Genomic DNA, 20,011 nt, shown 5'->3' on the forward strand with positions numbered 1-20,011 from the left:
TCTGTCCCAAGAACAGTAAGTTCTCAAACGAAAAGAAATAATGTGCCTGCATCATCTCCAGAAGAATACTACAAAAGGTCAGTTTTTATTCCTTTTTTTGACAAAACTATACAGTCTATAAATGATAGATTTGTGACCCACAAAAATGTTTTAAATCCATTTCAGGACTTACTAAACCTAAAATCTGACGAGGAGGTAATTAAATTAATAAAAACTTTGGTAGATTTTTATGAACTTAATGACAGCAATAGTGACTCAAATATAAGAGGAGAAATTACACTTTGGAAACAGTTTTTATTAGGTACTGAACCAAAGCCACAAAATGCAATTGAAACTTTAGATATATGCAATAAGAATTTATTTCCAATTATTCATGATTTACTTTTGATTATGGCTACCTTACCTGTAACAACATGTACGTGTGAAAGGTCCTTTTCTTCATTAAAGTTGCTTAAAACGTATTTAAGAAATTCCACTGGTGAAGAAAGGCTTAATGGTTTAGCTTTGATGTTTGTTCACCCCGACACTCAAATAGAAGAAGAAGACGTATTAAACCAATTGGCTCTAAAACAACGTCCTTTGGATATTTTACTTTAAATGCATATTTTGTCATTTGTATCTACATTTCCTTTTAAAAATAAAATATGTTTTATATTCAAAAAAATTCGTTAGGCTTTCCTTTCGCGGTCGGAGTTTTCTATATAGAGAAATATCTCCTATTAAGCTCAATGGCCGTCGTGCGTTGGAATTTTTTCCTGACGTTTCGCTAGCGCACGTGGCTAGCTTCCTCAGAGATGCTTCCATCGCCGTCGCCGATGTTGTCAGTCAGTCCGCTTCCAACATTCCAACATCGGCAATGGAAGCACCTCTGAGGAAGCCTTTCGAGGAAGCTAGCCAGTAGCCACGCGCGCTAGCGAAACGTCAGGAAGAAATTCCAATGCACGACGGCCATTGAGCCCGATAGAAGGTATGTTTTATATTAATTACGATCTTTTTATTTTAAATATACTGTTAATATTCGTATTTATAGGTACAGCTGGGCCCAAGAAATTTAGTTACGACTTAAGGCAGTTTTTACGTAAATTTGATTTGTATATTGTATTTCGTTTTTCTCTGAGGCAACTTCACAATGTCACTCAATTCTTAAATGTCTTGTCTAAATAAATTTGAAGAAAAATATAGCAACTAAATGGATTAAGTTGCTCAAAATAATCCAAAAACTTTCTGGAGTCGTAACTAAATTTATTGGGACTAGCTGTACCTATAGCTTATAGGTACATATTAACTTTTGGCATTTTTAAACTTTAATTATTTTTACTTAAACTAAAAGTGAATGTCCGAAATGTGTTTGTTTTGGGCGTAGCACCCAAAAAAATTTCGTCTCCGTGGAGGTCTTGTTTCTTTTTCCCAAAACCCCTCCCAAGCAGATTTTCTCGGTGCGCCACTGCTGCAACGCAATAGATATCATAATCGTGTGATACGGAAAAAGCTCTATCAAAACTGTCTTTTTATATTTTCAATATGTTGAATAATAACGCAAATAAAAATTAAGACCTTTTAATTAATTTTCTTTTTATCGAGTTAGACAGTTCGCTCGCTAATGTGTTGATGACGGCCTTCTAAAACGCAGATTATGTTAGTATAGTATTTAAGGAACACCTTGTATATAGGTTGGCGAATAGAAAGAATGATAACACCACTTCTCGCTTACTTTCTGGTTGATGAGCGGCGCGGCGGATTCCGATTGTCTGATTTGCTATTTTCGGTATGGTATAATCAGCAGACCTCAATTTGCTATATGATTTCTTACTTGTTGAGCCTTAAAGCGCTATTTTAATTTTTTGAAACGTTTATCATTATGACTGTTTTTACCTCTTCCGAAAAAGTTCAATTGATTAAATGGTTTTGCCTCTTCGGCAGTACAATGCAAAATTAAAATTTCTTAGGGAATATTTTTTTTTTTTAGATGAGTCCTCTTTTCCACCGGATGGTAAACATAATCCTTCCATTGGTTGTTACTGGTCTTAGGAAAACTAAGATAGAAGTTTTCAGTTCCGTACTCATTATCAACAAAAGTTGATTGTTTGGGCTGGCCTGGTATTTTGCGCGACCATATTATTGGGCCATTTTTCAATGATAACAAAATTGAATGCGAAAAATACCTTGAGTTGCTACAAAAGCAAGTTCTTCCTGCCGTTGAACTCCTCCCCGATATAGACCTGGGGTCAGTCTATTTTCAATAAGATGGCTGTCCTCTAATTCTAACTGCTCATAATGCAGTTAGAATAAGAGAATTTTTAACAAATACTTTTCCTAACCGCCTTATTAGTGATACTGGCAATATTAAATGACCTCCAAGATCTTCCGATTTGTCACCAACTGACTTTTATTTATGGCGTTGGGTTGGGTTGGTTGAGGTCAATAAATTTAGAAAATTTGAAAAACAAAGTAGTTGAATCTGCCAATTCCATTTTACTTAAATTCTTTTGGAAGTGAGAAACAGTTTTTACGATAGCCTAACCGTATGTTTATCTTAAAAAGGAGGCCTTCTAAAGCCTTTTATTTAAAGAATTACTTTAACAACGCCTTAATTTTCAATATGCAATGCACAGCATAAAAAATGAATAGAAAAATGAAGAGAATCTATGCGGGTTTTACACATGTAATTCCTGTATTAGAAAAATAATATACCAATGCCGCATAATATTTTTAAAATTTTGATAACCGACGTCAAGCCCTTACTAAAATAAAATTTAAAATAATTAAGCTCGAACCTCAAACTGTCGTGTAAACTGACAGTTTACACTTAATAACGGTTGGAGATACTTACAAACCGAAACGTCGTGTTACATTAAATAAATAAGACAATGCAAGTTCGACAAGATGTTTTCACTGTACCATTGTCTACCACTTTCAAAAACAAAATCTATATTATTGTAACAAATTCATAATTATTTACTTATTTGGGTATTACATTACTATTTTATAATCACTAAATCTTTAACATCATCCGTTATATTTGATTAAATCTCCAATAAATCTTGAATACAATACTTGAGGTATAACAGATTTTTTTATATACCCAGAAGATGAGATTATATCTACTTACCTCTGAGCTCGTTTCTTCTTTTCAATATCCGATCTAACTTTATTTTATTATTAAAATTGAAAAAAACGATAGTCCTTTTTATTGAATAAAAAGATCTAATTTTAACAACGTTTTGCTAGTTAACTCAATTACCGTAATCAAGGTAAATAAATTAAAAATATAAAACTACTTCTAACCGACCCCGGTAGCGCCGTGGGTAGTGACGTAATACTCAATAAAATTAGTAAATACTTAGTTATAATATTAACAATTAAACTTATTTAGGTGTATGGGTTTAATTTCTACTAAATGTACTTATTTTGTAGCATTACTACATCACCAAAACACCTTCAGTTTATATTATCAATAGTTAAGATAAAACATAGAATAAAAAAGCTTTAAAAGTAAAAAAGAAAAAAAGAAAATTTTTGATATTGGTAATACCAATGCAAGTTAAAATGGACCTGATAGGTGACATTATTGTTGTTGACAAATTTACGTCCATTATTGACGATAAAACGGGAGACAAGTTAGGTATTTAGATTATTTTTTTTTAAAGAAACATTTTTTAATAGTATTTATTTTGGTTATAAAAATAACTTTTTTCCTTCGTTTTAAAGGTTGTTTTAAAGGTAGTTTTCAAAAAAAATAATTATTTGAATATATAGATAGAATAATCATATAAATTCGATTTTGGCATTAAACGAACAGTGATATGTTTTGCATAATTATTTTTTCATCGTATAACTAATATGGTGCAAAACCAATGGCCTAATAATAATTGTACTTATAAAAAATTCTTATTTAACTACTAATAAATGCATAATTACTTCTTTGATAAGCCATAACATAGCAATGTCGATTATGTGTAGCCACAATTACTAATTTTGGTACATTACTACTTTTTAATAAATCATACCTTGATATCCTAATCCAGCTGGAAATCGTTCATCACATAAAATATCATCAACCAGTATAAATTCTTTCTTGTATGCAACGTAAGCCGCGACTGTACTGCCCTTTTGAATCTTCCAATTTACCTTGTGCCTTTCATCAGTTACATTTTTGGGAACTTGAAATATTTCCTCAGAGGCAGTATCTACCATATAGAGAGTTACACCTACAATAAAACAGTAAAACTTAAATAGTAAAATATATCTTAAATGTGAAAATCTATGAATTAACTTAAAATAACAAATCTTAAGTTTATAAGTTCCAAGGTTAAAAGAGAACGAACAATTTTCATCAAATTATATTTTGAAATAAACAATTGCTTAAAATAAACTTTTTTTCTTTAGTGGAAGGAAAGAAGTTATTTCTAAAAATCTGTTTTACCTAATTTGTTTTTCCAAAAAGTATACCATAAATTGTAGTCATTAAACATGGCACCCTATTTAAATACTCAAAAAAATTATTAGTATAAAACGAAAAGTAGCAAATGCGGTATTAGTATTCTCAGAATATTATTTTCTATCAAAACACGTATTATTATACCATATATTTTTTTTGTTTCTTATATATTTTATACTATCTTTTTTTTCTTTGTAAAGTTTTTACATTTGCACAATTATATAATTTTCCTTTCTTTTAACATTAATTCACAACTACTTTTTTTGACGGTATTAATATAAAAATAGAGCTGTTGGAATGAGTGAAATGCTAAATCAGATAATGTTTTGACAAAAGAAGAGAATTTGGTATCAACATCTCCAGAGAGAAAATTCCAGTCAGTTGTTAGAGGTTCGTGAAATGTACAAAATTTTTGTTAGAAAAAATACAGCTAAATTTTTGCGAGGAATTTTTGCCTGTTTGACGACAACACAAAGTTTGTCAATACTGTTTAATGGTCAAAGAAACCTGAACTTAAGATAGTAGTGTCAACGGGTCCTGGATCACAAGATGAAACTACATATTCTATGGTGCTAGAGCTAGTTTTAAAAATTCTAGTTAGTGAGTTAATATGTCACTATACCATATGAATATACCAAATGAGTCGAAAATCGACTGGAGAGATTCTTAAGAAGCACACACACTCGAGAAGTCAATGTTAAGATCGCAACATAAAATTAATTTGCTTTTTAAAGGTAAGGACTCAAGCAAGCTCAGTAATTTCTAAAAATTATATTTAAGTCAGCGTCGGGAGTTTTGTAAATACAAACAATATAGAGATCATAATTCTTATGATAGATAATAGAAAATCCAAATACTTTTTCCGATAGCAGATTACCAAAACTGGTAACAGTTAAAAAATCGTTGTTAGTAAATATTATTATGGTACCTCTATGAGAAAAATTACTTCTATTAAATCTAGTGATTGTTGTATAATTTTTTAACAAAAGCAGTTTGTAAATAATATTAGATTAAGTAAAACAGGAATTGATAAGCAGGAACTAGTAGTAACACACGCGAAAATTATACATAAATGCACCGCACTATCAAAACTTATAGATGTATAAAAAAAATTATCAAAACAAACAAATCAAAGATTCAGTACTGGTACAGCATACGAGCGGAGACACGAGTGTCTCGTATGACTGTTACTACAATACTATATTATACCAAGTAACCTCTCAAATCCCAATAAAAATAATAGCTGTTTTAAATCATTTTTGCAATCCATATCAAATACCTCAGATAATAAAATTTTATATTATAACACCTATATATTCAACCCAGAAGTTAATTTCAAATTTTCTCTACTTACACTAGATGAAATACACTCCGCTCAACATAGCATCCGAACTAACGCTGTTGGTGCAGATAAAATTAATGCAAGAATGCTAAATATATGTTATATTCGATCATCCCATGCACGTGGGCGACCTTTCTCATGAGAACCGCCTTGAATCGGATCATACCATATTATAGAATCTACAGTTCTCACGTAGTCAGCAGTTAGATTTAGTATAAATAGGTTTAAGTTTTATTGTAAAAAACAGATTAATTACAGATTAATTGCAGAATAATTATAGGCAGAAACTATGCCAGTTTAAATTTTAATATTTAATAAATAGATTTTTTTTTAAAAGTGGTTCTTGAGTTGTGCGAGATAACAATTTGGCGCAGTCGAGGGAGGATCTTGTCAACGCTATTAGAACAGGAGAATTCCCACTAGTAGCGGCGGATTCCATCCCTTAACAGAAGAACCTGCGAAGAAACTGGGACGTCTTTAGGAGGAACAAAAGCATTTTAACCACCTGACAGTTGAACGAGAACACGGCTCTCATGGAGTATTAATTTTGTAAGTAAAGAATCGTCTCGTTTATAATATTTGTTTTTTGATTGATTTTAAACATTTTTATTTTTTTTTTAAGTGTTTTGATAACTTGAAACGGTTCGATTTTTCAAAAATATTTATATTATTGAACCTATTCCCTGAAATAAAATAAAATTTATTAGATACTTAATTTTAACCAATTTTTCCTTAACGTACTCAAGTATTTGAATTGTTATATTTTCTTTTGCATTTTAAGTAAATTTAACAAAATGGCCGAACAAGGTCAAGAACGTTTTCAAGATGCGAACATCAGTGTTGAGAGAGAGCCTTATAAGCTCTCTGAAATATTTTCAATTGTACCCGAGTTTGAGAGTGATCAAATTTTTCTAAGAAATTTTATCAATGCGTGCGATTGCGCATACAATATGGCAAACGCACAACAAAAAGTATTTTTAGTAATTCATATTAAAAATAAACTTAGAGGTAGGGCAGCGCAATGAATTAGTTCGCGTAACCCCATGTCATATATTGAAATTAAACAACTCTTGAATTTACATTTTGGTGACTCAAGAGACTTGTCTTCGCTTATACAAGACCTGCAACGTCTTAAGCAACTACCGGGCGAATCGCCACTTACATTCTTTAACCGTTTACAAGTTTTGAACGCAAAAATGCATTCGTGCATTCAAAAATCACCTTTATTAACAACTAAAGCAAAAATTAGCACAAACTACATTAATTGAGACTATGGCTCTAAATACCTTGTTAACGGGTCTGGAACACCGTCAAGGACAACTCATTTAAGCTAGCAACCCTTCCACACTTTTAGAAGCCCGATCCAGAATCCGTAGGGAGCTTTAGTTTTCATATTTTGAGAATCAGAAAACTTCGAAATCCCCTATGCAAATCCCCCATAACAACTCAACCAATGATGCCAAGGCAAACCCAATTGCCTAAATGTGGAATTTGTGGTCGTATTGACTTGCCTTCTCGCGTACTCGCCTTCTTATCGTGACCCACAGGCATTTCAACGTCATAATCCAAACCCACCAAATTTCCATCATCAACCACAACAAGGTGTAAATGGAAATAGTTTTTTTGCAACAACAATGGAGAACCAACAATGGAAACCAGAACAGGAATGTTGGAAATGCTAATCCAAATCAGGTCCAAAATCGTCCTTCTTTTAGTCAAAACAAACCCCAGTATTCCCAGCCGCAGCAGAGGACACACCATATGCACTATGAACAACCCCAGGAGGAATACGACACGAATTATTCTTTGCAACACGAGTCGGATCATCAATCATATGCTGAAAATTCTGGCGATTACTATAATTATTCTTTTGATGTTCCTATTCATACTAATGACTATCAGGATTTTCTCACGCTTCCAACTACCAGCCAACCCCCAGAAAGCAACACCCAGGACCCAGTAGCCGAACTTCAGTCGCAGATACAGACCCTAAATCTGGACAACATGGACCCAAACCTAAACTTCCCGGAACAACATTTCATTTAAAATCCTTACTTACTGTAAATTCTAAAAACCTTTACTATATTAAGGATGCATCAAATAGATTTAAATTACTCATTGACATTGATGCAGGCATTTCAATTTTTAAAGAAAAAACGACTCAAAATTTACCCAAAAGATTTCCTGAAAACCTTACTATCCAAGGTATTACGGATCAAAAATTAAAAATTCAAGAATCTACCCTCGTTTCCTTTGGCCCTGGAGAGCCACATAAGGTGTATATTTACGGCCTCGATATCGATTTTGATGGAATACTAGGATTAGACTTTCTTGAACGTTATGAATGCGTAATAGAATTAAATGCAAAACAGCTAATAACGAACTCTAAAACTATTCCCCTGCATAAAGTTGAAAACATAAAATCAAGTGCAGAAAATTTTCAGCTAAAGACAGCATCTGTAAATTTAATTTCAATTAATCCCCGGACAGAGAAAATTTTTAAACCCAAGTGTAACTTGTCTAATACTGATGCCTTACTATTACTCTGATGTAAAAGATAAAGTTAGGTTACCAAATGCAATGGTTAGAGTCAACGAACGTGGCGAATTTTTAACCACCATAGTTAATGCTAATGCCATACCAAAAACAGTTGATTTTTCAGAACTCAAAATAGAACCATTTAATGTTGACACAGACCAATGTAAAGAAAATATTTTGAAGTTTAACTCAAAACCCAATAAAAAAAGTCTTGATCGTAAAGCCAAAATACGAGACCAACTTCGACTTGAACATTTAAATGACGAAGAAAAGGAACTTGTTACTGATGTATGTCTAAACTTTTTTGACATATTTTACCTTAAAGGTGACCAACTAACGTTCACCAGCGAAATCAAACATAGTATCGATACCAATAATACTCGACCTGTCTTCACAAAATCTTATCGCTACCCCCAGGTACATAAGGAAGAAGTTAAAAAGCAAATTAGTAAAATGCTCGATCAAAATATCATTCGCTCCTCGACGTCTCCTTGGTCTTCCCCCGTATGGGTCGTACCCAAAAAACTTGACGCCTCTGGAGAACAATAATGGAGAGTGGTGATTGATTACCGCAAACTCAATGAGATCAGCGTTGGAGACAAGTATCCTCTTTCGAATATTTCCGATCTTCTCGACCAGTCAAGGAAATGTCAGTACTTCACTACGCTCGATTTCGCTTCAGGGTTTTATCAGATCGAGATAAATCCAGACGACATTCCCAAGACAGCTTTTTCTGTAGAAAGTGGTCATTTTGAATTCGTCCGAATGCCATTTGGTCTGAAGAACGCTCCATCTACCTTCCAGCGAGTTATGGACAATATTCTTCTTGGTATCTAGAACGAACGCTGCTTGGTTTACATGGACGACATAATAATTTATTCGCCTACTATTCATGAGCACATCGCTAGACTTACTAAGGTTTTTAAACGTCTTCATAAGGCAAATTTAAAAATTCAGCCTGACAAGTGCAAATTTCTTAGGAAGGAAGTCGCTTATTTGGGACATCTCATCACCCAGGACGGCATTAAATCCAATCCTAATAAAATTGAGTGTATGAATTCATTTAACGATCTTAAAAAGTCTCTTTTATCCGATCCAATTCTGATATACCCAAACTTTGAAGAAACGTTTGTTCTGACAACCGATGCTAGTGCCTTCGCTATTGGGGCTGTACTCTCACAAGGAGCTGTAGGAAAGGACCTCCCAATAGCCTATGCATCAAGGACTCTCTGTAGTGCTGAGACGAGCTACTCCACTATAGAAAGAGAACTCTTAGCCATCGTCTGGGCTGTGAAACATTTCCGCCCGTATCTCTACGGTCGTAAGTTTCTTCTAATTACTGATCATCGTCCTTTAACTTGGCTTTTCTCAATCAAGGATCTCGGCAGTGGATTAGCTCGTTGGCGCCTAAAACTAGAGGAGTACGACTACAAAATCGAATATAAGCCTGGTAAAATAAACAAAAATGCGGACGCTCTTTCAAGGGTAAAAATTAATCATGTCAAGAATTGTATAGATCTTCAATCAAAAATTACTAGCCTTGCCGCCAATGAAGATCAGCCCTCGACTAGTAAAGAAACACCTCCTTCCAATGAAGATGAACCCGATGATGACGATAAAGAAATGACCCAAGACTACAATAGATTCGTAAATTTATGCAGTACTCAGTCGATTATTGATTATTTAAAAATCAAAATTTCTAATTCACAACTTTCAGACAAATCACACAAAAACATCGTAAGTTTCTTTTTTGTCAAACTAAACTCGAAGATCTTCATTATAAAATAATGGACGATTTACTCGAAGAGAATATCGAATTTGAAACTCAAAATAAAGTTAATATCCTGTCAAGCACAAGTGTAAAACATCGAAAATATTTAATTTTTCTTTTGCCAGCTATTAAAGATTTATTGCTCAACACCTTTTCTATGCTCTTTACACGTGCAGTAATGAATTTGACCTTACTCAAACTTATTGTGTTAAAAATAACCTTAACCTACCGGTTCTCGAATTATTTTCGTATATCTTTGCCGACAGATTAAGATTAAGAATATGTCAAGGCATCGTTTTAACACCAGATCAAGACCAAATCTCTATCATCTTAGATCAATACCACACAGGGAAAAATGACCTACACCGTGGCATAAACGAAACAGTCAGGCGTATAAAAGAAAGATATACCTGGCCTGGTTTAACTAGCGATATAGTTTTTATAAAAAAATGTGATATTTGTCAAAAGGTAAAAATTTATAGAAAAAATCTTAGTACTCCCCTTGTAATCACTGAAACCAAAACACCGTTTGAAAGAATAAACATAGATCTTTTTGAATATCCGATTAGAAATTATGCATTAATTATTAGGGACGGATTAACCAAATTCATGCAAGCCTACCCCCTACTAGATAAAAAGGCATCCTCTGTAGTTAATACACTATTATTATTTTTTCAACACTACGGTACCTCTTTGCGGATCCATTCTGACCAAGGGCGAGAATTTGACAATAGCCTTTTAAAAGATCTTTGTAAACTTTATGATATTAAACTAACGTTTTCCAGTGTAAGCCACCCCCAGTTAAATGGCTCGCTTGAGAGATTTCACGCGACGCTGACTGAAATGATTAGAGCCCATAGCGCTGAACACCCTGATAAAAATCCTTTTAATGTTCTGCCGTATGCGGTAATCTGCTACAACAACACTAAAAATAAAACTCATAAGTTTACACCCTACGAGCTTATTTTTGGTCACACGTCCAGTAGACCACCGGAAACCTTATACAATCAAGAACAGTTAATAACGAAATATGTCCGAGATTTAAATAATCTTATGAAATATTATTACAAACTCGCTCGCTCTCGAACTAAAGACAGGAAAGAAAAAGCTAAAATTCGATTTGACCGCATTGTAAATAGAAATAAATCAGGATATCAAGTAGGACAAAAAGTTTATATCAAAGAGTCGCAAATCACCACCAAAGCGCAAAACCTCTTTAATGGCCCCTTCGAAGTTTATCGAAATTCTGCAAAATTGAAAAATTTAAGTCAATTTTGATCGTTTGAAGCCCTACTATGACTAGAACACTCTTATTTTATTTCAGATTTCTCTTGCTGATCCCAGCAGCGGTCACTCAATTCCTGCTTACGCCTGTAAATAACACGGTTGGCATATTTTTCCACGAAGAAGGAAAAGTAAGAGTGTCAAATAATAAATGGACCTTGCTTGTGTACAAAGATTTAGAGCCCATAAGGCAAGCCATTAATCATAATGATAAGTTACTTTCTATCCTCTCTGACCTAACTGTTGACTCTTCTCCCCGTATTACCGCCTTTAAAAGTATTGTTCAAGCTCATTTTAGTCCTCTTTTAAGAAACGCTGACTCTGTTAATTTTAAATTGTCAGAAGTTACGGCTGATACTAAAGACTATACCTATCGAATCAAGCGCGGATTAATAAACGGAATAGGTAGTATCTTTAAATCAATAACCGGCAACTTAGATTCGTCTGACGGCGAATATTTTAATGAATGCATAGACAAATTATCGCACGATGAACGAGAACTTGAAACCCTGTTAAAAAACCAAATATCGGTAACGACGTCAGTTATTAAAAGTTTTAATTTAACCATACAAAAAATTTAAATAGATGAATTAACATTCAATCACGATATTAAAGAAATAAAAACATCAATGATAGACATTTCAGATACATTGAAGTTTTATGAAAGCCTAGTAAAAACTTTAGAGCTTTGCGAGTTTTTAATGGAAAGTTATGTTTATTTGGAAAATTATTTAAATGATCTTTTAAACTCCGTAACGTTTGCTCGCCCAAAGATTTTACATAGCTCAATCATAAACCCAAGGGATTTAATCAATTCTCTACAAAAAGTCTCGCGATCTCTTTCAAAGAATAATTTACCGTTCCCTACCTACCTTCAATACGCTGCTCAGTATCTTGATGTAATAGAATTGCAAGCCTTTCAAATTGAAAACAAAATAGTATTTGTGCTTAACATTCCATTACTTGAACCTGAAACCTATACCCTATACCGAAACTTTCCTATCCCAATTTTGGATAATCGAACAGGTCTCTCTCATGTAATTCCAACAATAAATAAATACATTGCGTGTGATGACGATTCTCTACTCTACATTTTACCTCCAATCCTGGATAACTGCAAACTGGTTCAAATCAATAGCTACATTTGTTCCAACCTCCTACAATATTCCATAGATAGCGATGCAATATGTGAGGCACAGCTACTGAGGCAGAGTACCCAGTTACCGATCACTTGTCAAACTTCCATTCTTCAGACGTCAGACTATCATGTGCAAGAGTTGGACCAAAACTACTGGCTAATAACCGTCTCAGGACCCCTACCAGTAACCACCCAGTGTGGAAAAACAGAAGTTGCGACGAAAATCATCTGAGGGAACACCTTTCTCAGACGCCAACCCCAATGCAACTCCTTTATTGGCAGTACCAGGGTTCACTCTAATTACCCAATAGAAGTCTACAAAAATGTTACCTATAGAAGTCACCCTGTCTTGATACCGTACGACTGTTGCAAGAGCTTCCCAACCAAGTTCCATGTTCCCGAACTGAAGCCCCTTAAGCTCAGCAACCTCAACGCTGACGACCTGAATGTGGCTCAACATAAGCTGAATCAGTATTCCGAGCCACTGGAGAAGCTACTCGAAGAGCCCTGTATAACCAAGCATGTCCACTGGTTTATTATCCTGACAACAATTTTGGTAGTAACCCTCATCGTTTTGTACATATTCTGCAAATGTCGACGTCGCAAGCCGCTTAGACTAAGCCTTCCTGCAACCGATGACATACCACCACGACCAAGACCTGGAACCAATCTACTAAAAAGACTGGTTCCCAAGAGACGAACCAGCATCCATCCAGAAGACCCGATCCGGGAAGAAACCATCCAGTTAAGCTCAATTTAAAAGTTGTTGCATAGCATCAACTTTTTTATTTGATGGGGAGCTGTTATATTGGATCTTCCCATGCACGTGGGCGACCTTTCTCATGGGAACCGCTAAATCAGCATCCTTGAATCGAATCACACCATATTATGGAATCTACAGTTCTTACGTAGTCAGCAGTTAGATTTAGTATAAATAGGTTTATGTTTTATTGTAAAAAACAGATTAATTACAGATTAATTAAAGAATAATTATAGGCAGAAACTATGCCAGTTTAAATTTTAATATTTAATAAATAGATTTTTTTTAAAAAGGGGTTCTTGAGTGGTGCGAAATAACATATACAGTGCTTTCATTTCAAAACGATCCACCCTTAATAACTTTCTTTCTTAAAAAAAAAAAAAAAAAAAAAAAAAAACACGTCAAATTAGATATACAGGGGGACGTTTAATTATGCATTTACTGAAGTTCTGTCAATCACCTCCTCACCTCCAGCTAACCTCACTTTAATATGTCAAATGGGAACCCCCATCGTGTGATACATCATAGTAAGCAGCGTAAAATTCTCTATTCAACGGTACCAAAAAAAAATCCGGTACCAAAAAATGAAATCGGTAAATGTGTAAGCAAATAGTTAGTAAAGAATATGTACCGTTATTTGTGAGAAAAAAGAGTGTCTTCAAATTTTTTGCAAAAATCTTTGCAGTCTTATAACTTTGTATGAGTATTTATTTCACTTATATTTTTGCGAAACCTACCTAATAGGTACAAAAAAACACTGCGATACTCTACATTTTGAAGGCGTTTAAAAAGCAGGCGATTTATTATTGTTAAAACTGTCAGTTTGACGCGTGCAATTTTTCAATTTTAGTTAAAACAGTGAGTTAATAAGATGGTGTATACGCCGAAAGAATAGAAATAATTTTCCTTCATGGAGCTCAAGATCGGTGTGCTCGCGAAACCGCGAGAGCATTTAATGAAAGGTATCAAGATAAAAACGTAAGCCATAAATACGTATTAGAATTGATACGAAAATTTGAAGAGACGGGATCGATTTGCAATAAGAAAAAATATGAAAATAGAGTTGTCGATGAAGCATGCCAAGTTGAAGTACTAGGACAATTTGCTATGGATCCAATTTTCTCTATACCAAAGGCCGCAAAACTAACAAATATTTCCACTGGTTTTGTACATACAAAAAAATAAGTTTTTTCCTTATAAAATTCATATTCTTCATGAACTCGGAGAAGATGATTTTGATAGGAGAATTCAATTTTGTGAAGTGATGTGCCAGCGAATTCACGACGATTCTTATATATTGAAGAACATTTGCTTCAGTGACGAATCGACCTTTTTTTTAAATGGCCTGGTGAACAGACATAACTGTAGTTACTGGGATAATGAAAATCCGCATGTTTTTTGGAAAGGCCATACCCAATATCCCCAAAAAATTAATGTGTGGGCAGGAATTTATGGGAATGAAATAATCGGGCCATTTTTTTTGGAGAAAATTTGACTGGCGAAATTTATTTAAACCTTTTAGAAAATACAATATACCCTTCCATCATCCAATCTATGGAAAATCAAGGAGATCAACATGGTGCTATATTATTGAATGAAAATAATATACATTTTCAGCAGGATGGAGCTCCCGCGCACTACACTTTGGTAGTTCGAAAGTGGCTTGATGAAAATTTTCGAGAAAAGTGGATTGGCAGACGTGGTGCAATCGAATGGCCTGCGCGGTCTCCGGACCTAACCCGGCTACTTAAGAAGCAAAGTTTATAAAACCCCACCTGAGAGTATTGAGAATTTAAAAAAATAGAATATTTCAAGAATGCAATATTTCAGAATTGATAGCATAATAAATGCCCTTTAAAACAATGTATCACACCATGGGGTAGCCATTTGACATACCAAAGTTTGGCGTAAATAAAATATTCATTATTTCTAGACATTTTCGCTAACTATTTGCTTACACATTTACCGATTTCATTTTTTTTGGTACCGTTAAATAGAGAATTTTACGCTGCTTACTATGATGTATCACACGATGGAAGTTTCCATTTGACATATTAAAGTGAGGTTAGCTGGAGGTGAGTAGGTGAAGAACAGAACTTCAGTAAATGCATAATTAAACGTCCCCTTGTATATCTAATTTGATTTTTTTTTTTTTTTTTAAGAAAGTTATTAAGGGTGGATTGTTTTGAAATGAAAGCACTGTATATAGCCCTTTAATAGATCATACAATTTTACACATTGTTAACACGGCCATAGAGAAGAAACAAATTCCAACAATCTGGAAAACTGTTCTGGAAATCCCACTACCAAAGAATCGTCAGCTTTGCCACTTTTCTGAGTTAAGGATCATAAGTATTCGTCCCCCATTGTCAAAAATTTTTGAGCGAATTCTCTATAGAGAAATATTCACTAATTTTACTGTTAACAAATTCCTCTTTAATATTCTATGTGGATTTCGAGAGAATTTTAGTACAGTTTCTGCTTTACCATCTCTGCTTGATGATATATTCGAGGCCTGCAATGAAGGCTACATCATAAATATTTTTGTACTTCTAGACTTCTCCAAGACCTTTGATACTCTGGATCACCGCTAGCTAGACTAGTTAAGCTAAAATATTATAGGTTCGATGTGGACTTTTCAATTAATAATTTCATTTTTAAGCGAACCGTCGCAAAAATGGTCTATAATAATATCACGTTGGATCCGTTGGATATTCTGTCGGGTGTGCCACAAGGAGCTATTTTGTCACCCCTCCTATTTATTATTTAGACCGTTGATATAATTCTTGCACCTAAATCACAATATAAATAATAATACAATACAATAATAAATAATACAATCATACGCGGGTGACACACAAATCTATGTCTCTTTTAATTATAACAAATTGCAAGAAATAGCTGAAAAAATAAAAGATGATGTTCAAGTAATTAAAAAATTATCTGCTTAACATAACCTGAACTTAAATTCTGACAAAATTAAGCTATTATGTATTAAAAGTAAAACCAAAAGAAGCTCTATTAAAAACAACTTAAAATTAAAAAAAAAATAATTCTACATTAAAATATGTATCCAGCACAAAAAAATCTTGACTTAACTATCGACGAAGATCTCAGATTTAGTGCGCACGTTCAGAATATAACAAGAGAAAGCTTTTTTTGCGGTGAAATTATTATATAATAATCGAAAAAAAAAAGTTTGGGTTAATTTGGACCCCCCCTGCAGGGGAAAAAATACAAAAACTATCTTGAAATGTAAAAAAAAATAAACAAAAATCGACGGGTCTCAGGAATTTTGCGAGATAAAATTTGATTGGTTTTAACTGAATTTATTCCAGTTAAAGTCACCTCACTGTATATTAATAAACATCGTTATTTTCGAAACTGATAATACAATACAATACAATGCAATACAATCGCTTTATTGTCAAAAAATTTTAAATTTTGTAGACAAAGCTAATATAAATAAATAATTAAACATATACAAGTAAACACATGAGTACACAAAAAATAAAAACACAAATAGGTAACCTATTGTACATGGTCAAATTACTTATACAACTAAATGTTTATAAAGTCAGTTGTTGATATTAAAAAGAATATAAAACAATACAAAAATGTAAATTAGGTAAAAGAAGTATACAAAATAAGTTGAAGTTAAATTACGACTATTATCACAATATAGGTATAACTAATTCTAGGGATGGAGACTATAAAGTAAATAGGGCCAGTGTGTGTGTGGTATTTAAAAGGTAAGATTAAAAAAGTCTTCTACTTGTATAAAGCCTTTTCCAATAGTAAAGCTTTTAAGGCTTGGCAAAAACAGGAAAACGTTGTCATAGATTTAATCGTAAAAGGAAGCTGATTGTGCATTTTTTTTCTCTATAGAGTATAGAAGTTTTTACTAATTCCGACCATGGCGTTGGCAGATAAATATCATGCTCTGCTTTTCTAAGTGGTTAGTTATGAGAAGGCCTCTTTGGAAATTCTGACACATGCTTTCGGATTAAGCAAACAGATTCAAATATTAACAGTGAAGGAAGAGTTTAATATTGTATGTTTTTTAAAGTATTCTTGGCAGTGAGCTGTACTGTCAAGTCCCAGTAAATAGCGTATCGCTCTCTTTTGCAACTTAAATACGCGCTCAAATTGAGTGGCACAGCATGAACCCCAGAATGGAATGGTATAATGGTATATAATAATTTTATAATTATTCAAACCTACAAACCTAGGGTTAATTTTTCTATGGGGATTACTTTTCCTTAGAAACCCAAACCCTGTTTTTATAACCACTAATCTAAGACTTTAAAAGCTTTATTAAATTATACTAAATTAAATAGTTAAATATTATATAACCACCAAAATTAATCTGGTGGTTTGTATAAATTTTTAGCGATTTATAAGCCATAAATAATCTATGTGTAATTATATATTCCTAATCTCACTCACACATACAGAATTTTATATTGTTCTTAAAAATTATTAAATTATTTACTTCACAGGTCGCGCCAAGTAGTGCTTCCAGGAAATTTTAGGACCGCCGTGTTACATTTTTTTGTGATTTTTGTTTTGTTTACGCTATTATACGTATTTACGTGTTGAGGTCAGGTTAGGTGAATTTAGTTTGTTAATAAAGTAACTTGGTAGAGTGTATTGACTTTTTAGTAAAATTTACCTGAAGAGTGACCTAGACTCAGATAGTAGACCCAGTGTGTGTGTGTTAGTGAAGATGCAAAATGGATTTGTTTTAATAAGCATTTAAGGTCTTTCAATTTAAACTTTTTAAATAAGGACCTTAAGTTTAAAAAGCGGAACTATTTAACAAAAAACAGCTTTTTTAAATGGCGTTTCATATTTGGCGAGGAAAATAAGAAAAATGCAGATTGCAGACTGCTGAATTACGTAGCATTTTATTTAATAAATTCAAAAACAATGAATTTCCTACAATTGAAATAATTTATAAAACATCATTACAAATGTATAATCAATTTTCAACCTTCCGGAGACATTTAAATACACTTGGATTTAAGTTCAAAGTAATGAATAAAAGGGCAGCTCTATGATGAAAAGTCGCATGTCAGTGATTGTCAGAAAAAGGAATAATTATTTAGAAAAAAAATTAAAAAATTATTTTATTAGCTACATATGGCATCTCTGAATCCCGACTTATAAAGCTTTCGCCAGACAAATTTTCTTAGCCCAATTTAATTAAATTGAGTTTTAGAATCTTTGAGCATGAGAAAAAAGATATGAAAATTCTTATATGCTTACCTTTTCAATAAGCACAAATCACGTTAAGTCAGTACCTTAAATACTAAAACTCGTTTAAAAAGCAGCAAAATAAATATCAGATTCTTAATTTCGGGACACGGTAGTCCTTATCCTATCATGCATGCGGACCTGGTTAACAGCGTAAGTTCTCTAGATTTAGTCAACCACCGACTAGGGGTAGGAAGGGGTCTGCGAGAACAGCCACATCCGTGGTTGAAAACAAAGGTGACGGAAGTCTTTAGTTTTTAAGATCCACTCGGTATGGCTTCGCACAGAAAAGCTAGCGCGGCTGGCATTATCACTGCTACTGCTACGTCAATAATATCAGTTTAAGTTAGCGTTGACTATCAAGGTGTAATAATAATAAATATGCATACATCTTATTTTGCTAAAATGAGCACTTTCAAAGAACTTTCGATTATAACTGCTACATGTGCTTAAGTAAAAAGGTGATCCACTCGGTATGGCTTCGCACAGAAAAGCTAGCGCGGCTGGCATTATCACTGCTACTGCTACGTCAATAATATCAGTTTAAGTTAGCGTTGACTATCAAGGTGTAATAATAATAAATATGCATACATCTTATTTTGCTAAAATGAGCACTTTCAAAGAACTTTCGATTATAACTGCTACGTGTGCTTAAGAGAGAGCCAAAAGACGATTTTGAATTTGAAACAACCTTAAGCGAGAAACCTATGGCGAACTTTGTTTCCTGATATGATAAAGAATCATATCTATCACTCGAATTATATAATAACGGATATCCTTAAACACACACTTTTTAATAAATAACTTATCCAACATACTTAAAAATTAAGCCATAATAAATAAATTAATTAAAAACAACGATTAAAAATTTTTTTTTGTTCTTGATGCTCGCAGATACAGTGCATCATCGGCGGTTTTTGACCTAGTGAAAATACAAAAAACAATGCTGTGCTGAGCTGAGCGGTTCGGAAGGTGTGGGCGGCACTTTATATCCTTACACACATATTATTTATTGCCGACGAAGAAGACTATGTCATGTGGAGCAAGAACGAGTGCGCTCAATTTAAATAAGTGTTTACGCTACCGTATGATATTGATATTTAATTTATCGAAAAAAAATAATATTCATAAAAAAAATATTTAAAGATAAAGCAGCGAAAGTTTTTTGAAAATAATGTAGAGTTCTTGTATTCGCTTCGCGTCTACTTTAGTCTATGGGAAACAGTAGAAATTTGCTTAATTTTTGTTAGAACTACGAAAAAAAAACTCGAGAATTATCCAAAGAGTGCCCTAAATACGTAGTGGGGAAAAAACCTGTAGTATCCTTGCAAAACTCTGAGTTCAAATCTTAGTCTTTATCAACATCCTTTGTCCAACTTTTTCTTTTTTAGTACTTCGAAAAAAAAACAGCGATAGTATACGAAGAGGAAAGAGGCGGTTTTATTATGTATAATAATAAGGAATAAAATACATTTAAATAT

The 20,011-nt window shown here is 33.4% G+C and overlaps 1 protein-coding gene across 2 annotated transcripts in view; it reads right to left on the reverse strand.

The window, feature by feature from the left end:
• LOC126744997 (cAMP and cAMP-inhibited cGMP 3',5'-cyclic phosphodiesterase 10A-like) overlaps nt 1-20,011 on the reverse strand; it is a 112,744-nt gene that overhangs the window by 83,322 nt on the left and 9,411 nt on the right. For both annotated transcript variants that reach the window (XM_050452632.1, XM_050452631.1), the window contains exon 2: nt 4,008-4,208. In XM_050452632.1, coding sequence (XP_050308589.1) covers nt 4,008-4,208 — 201 coding nt within the window. The remainder of the gene's footprint in view (nt 1-4,007; nt 4,209-20,011) is intronic.

This window comes from Anthonomus grandis, chromosome 15, assembly GCF_022605725.1.
Source record: "Anthonomus grandis grandis chromosome 15, icAntGran1.3, whole genome shotgun sequence".
Lineage (NCBI taxonomy): Eukaryota > Metazoa > Arthropoda > Insecta > Coleoptera > Curculionidae > Anthonomus > Anthonomus grandis.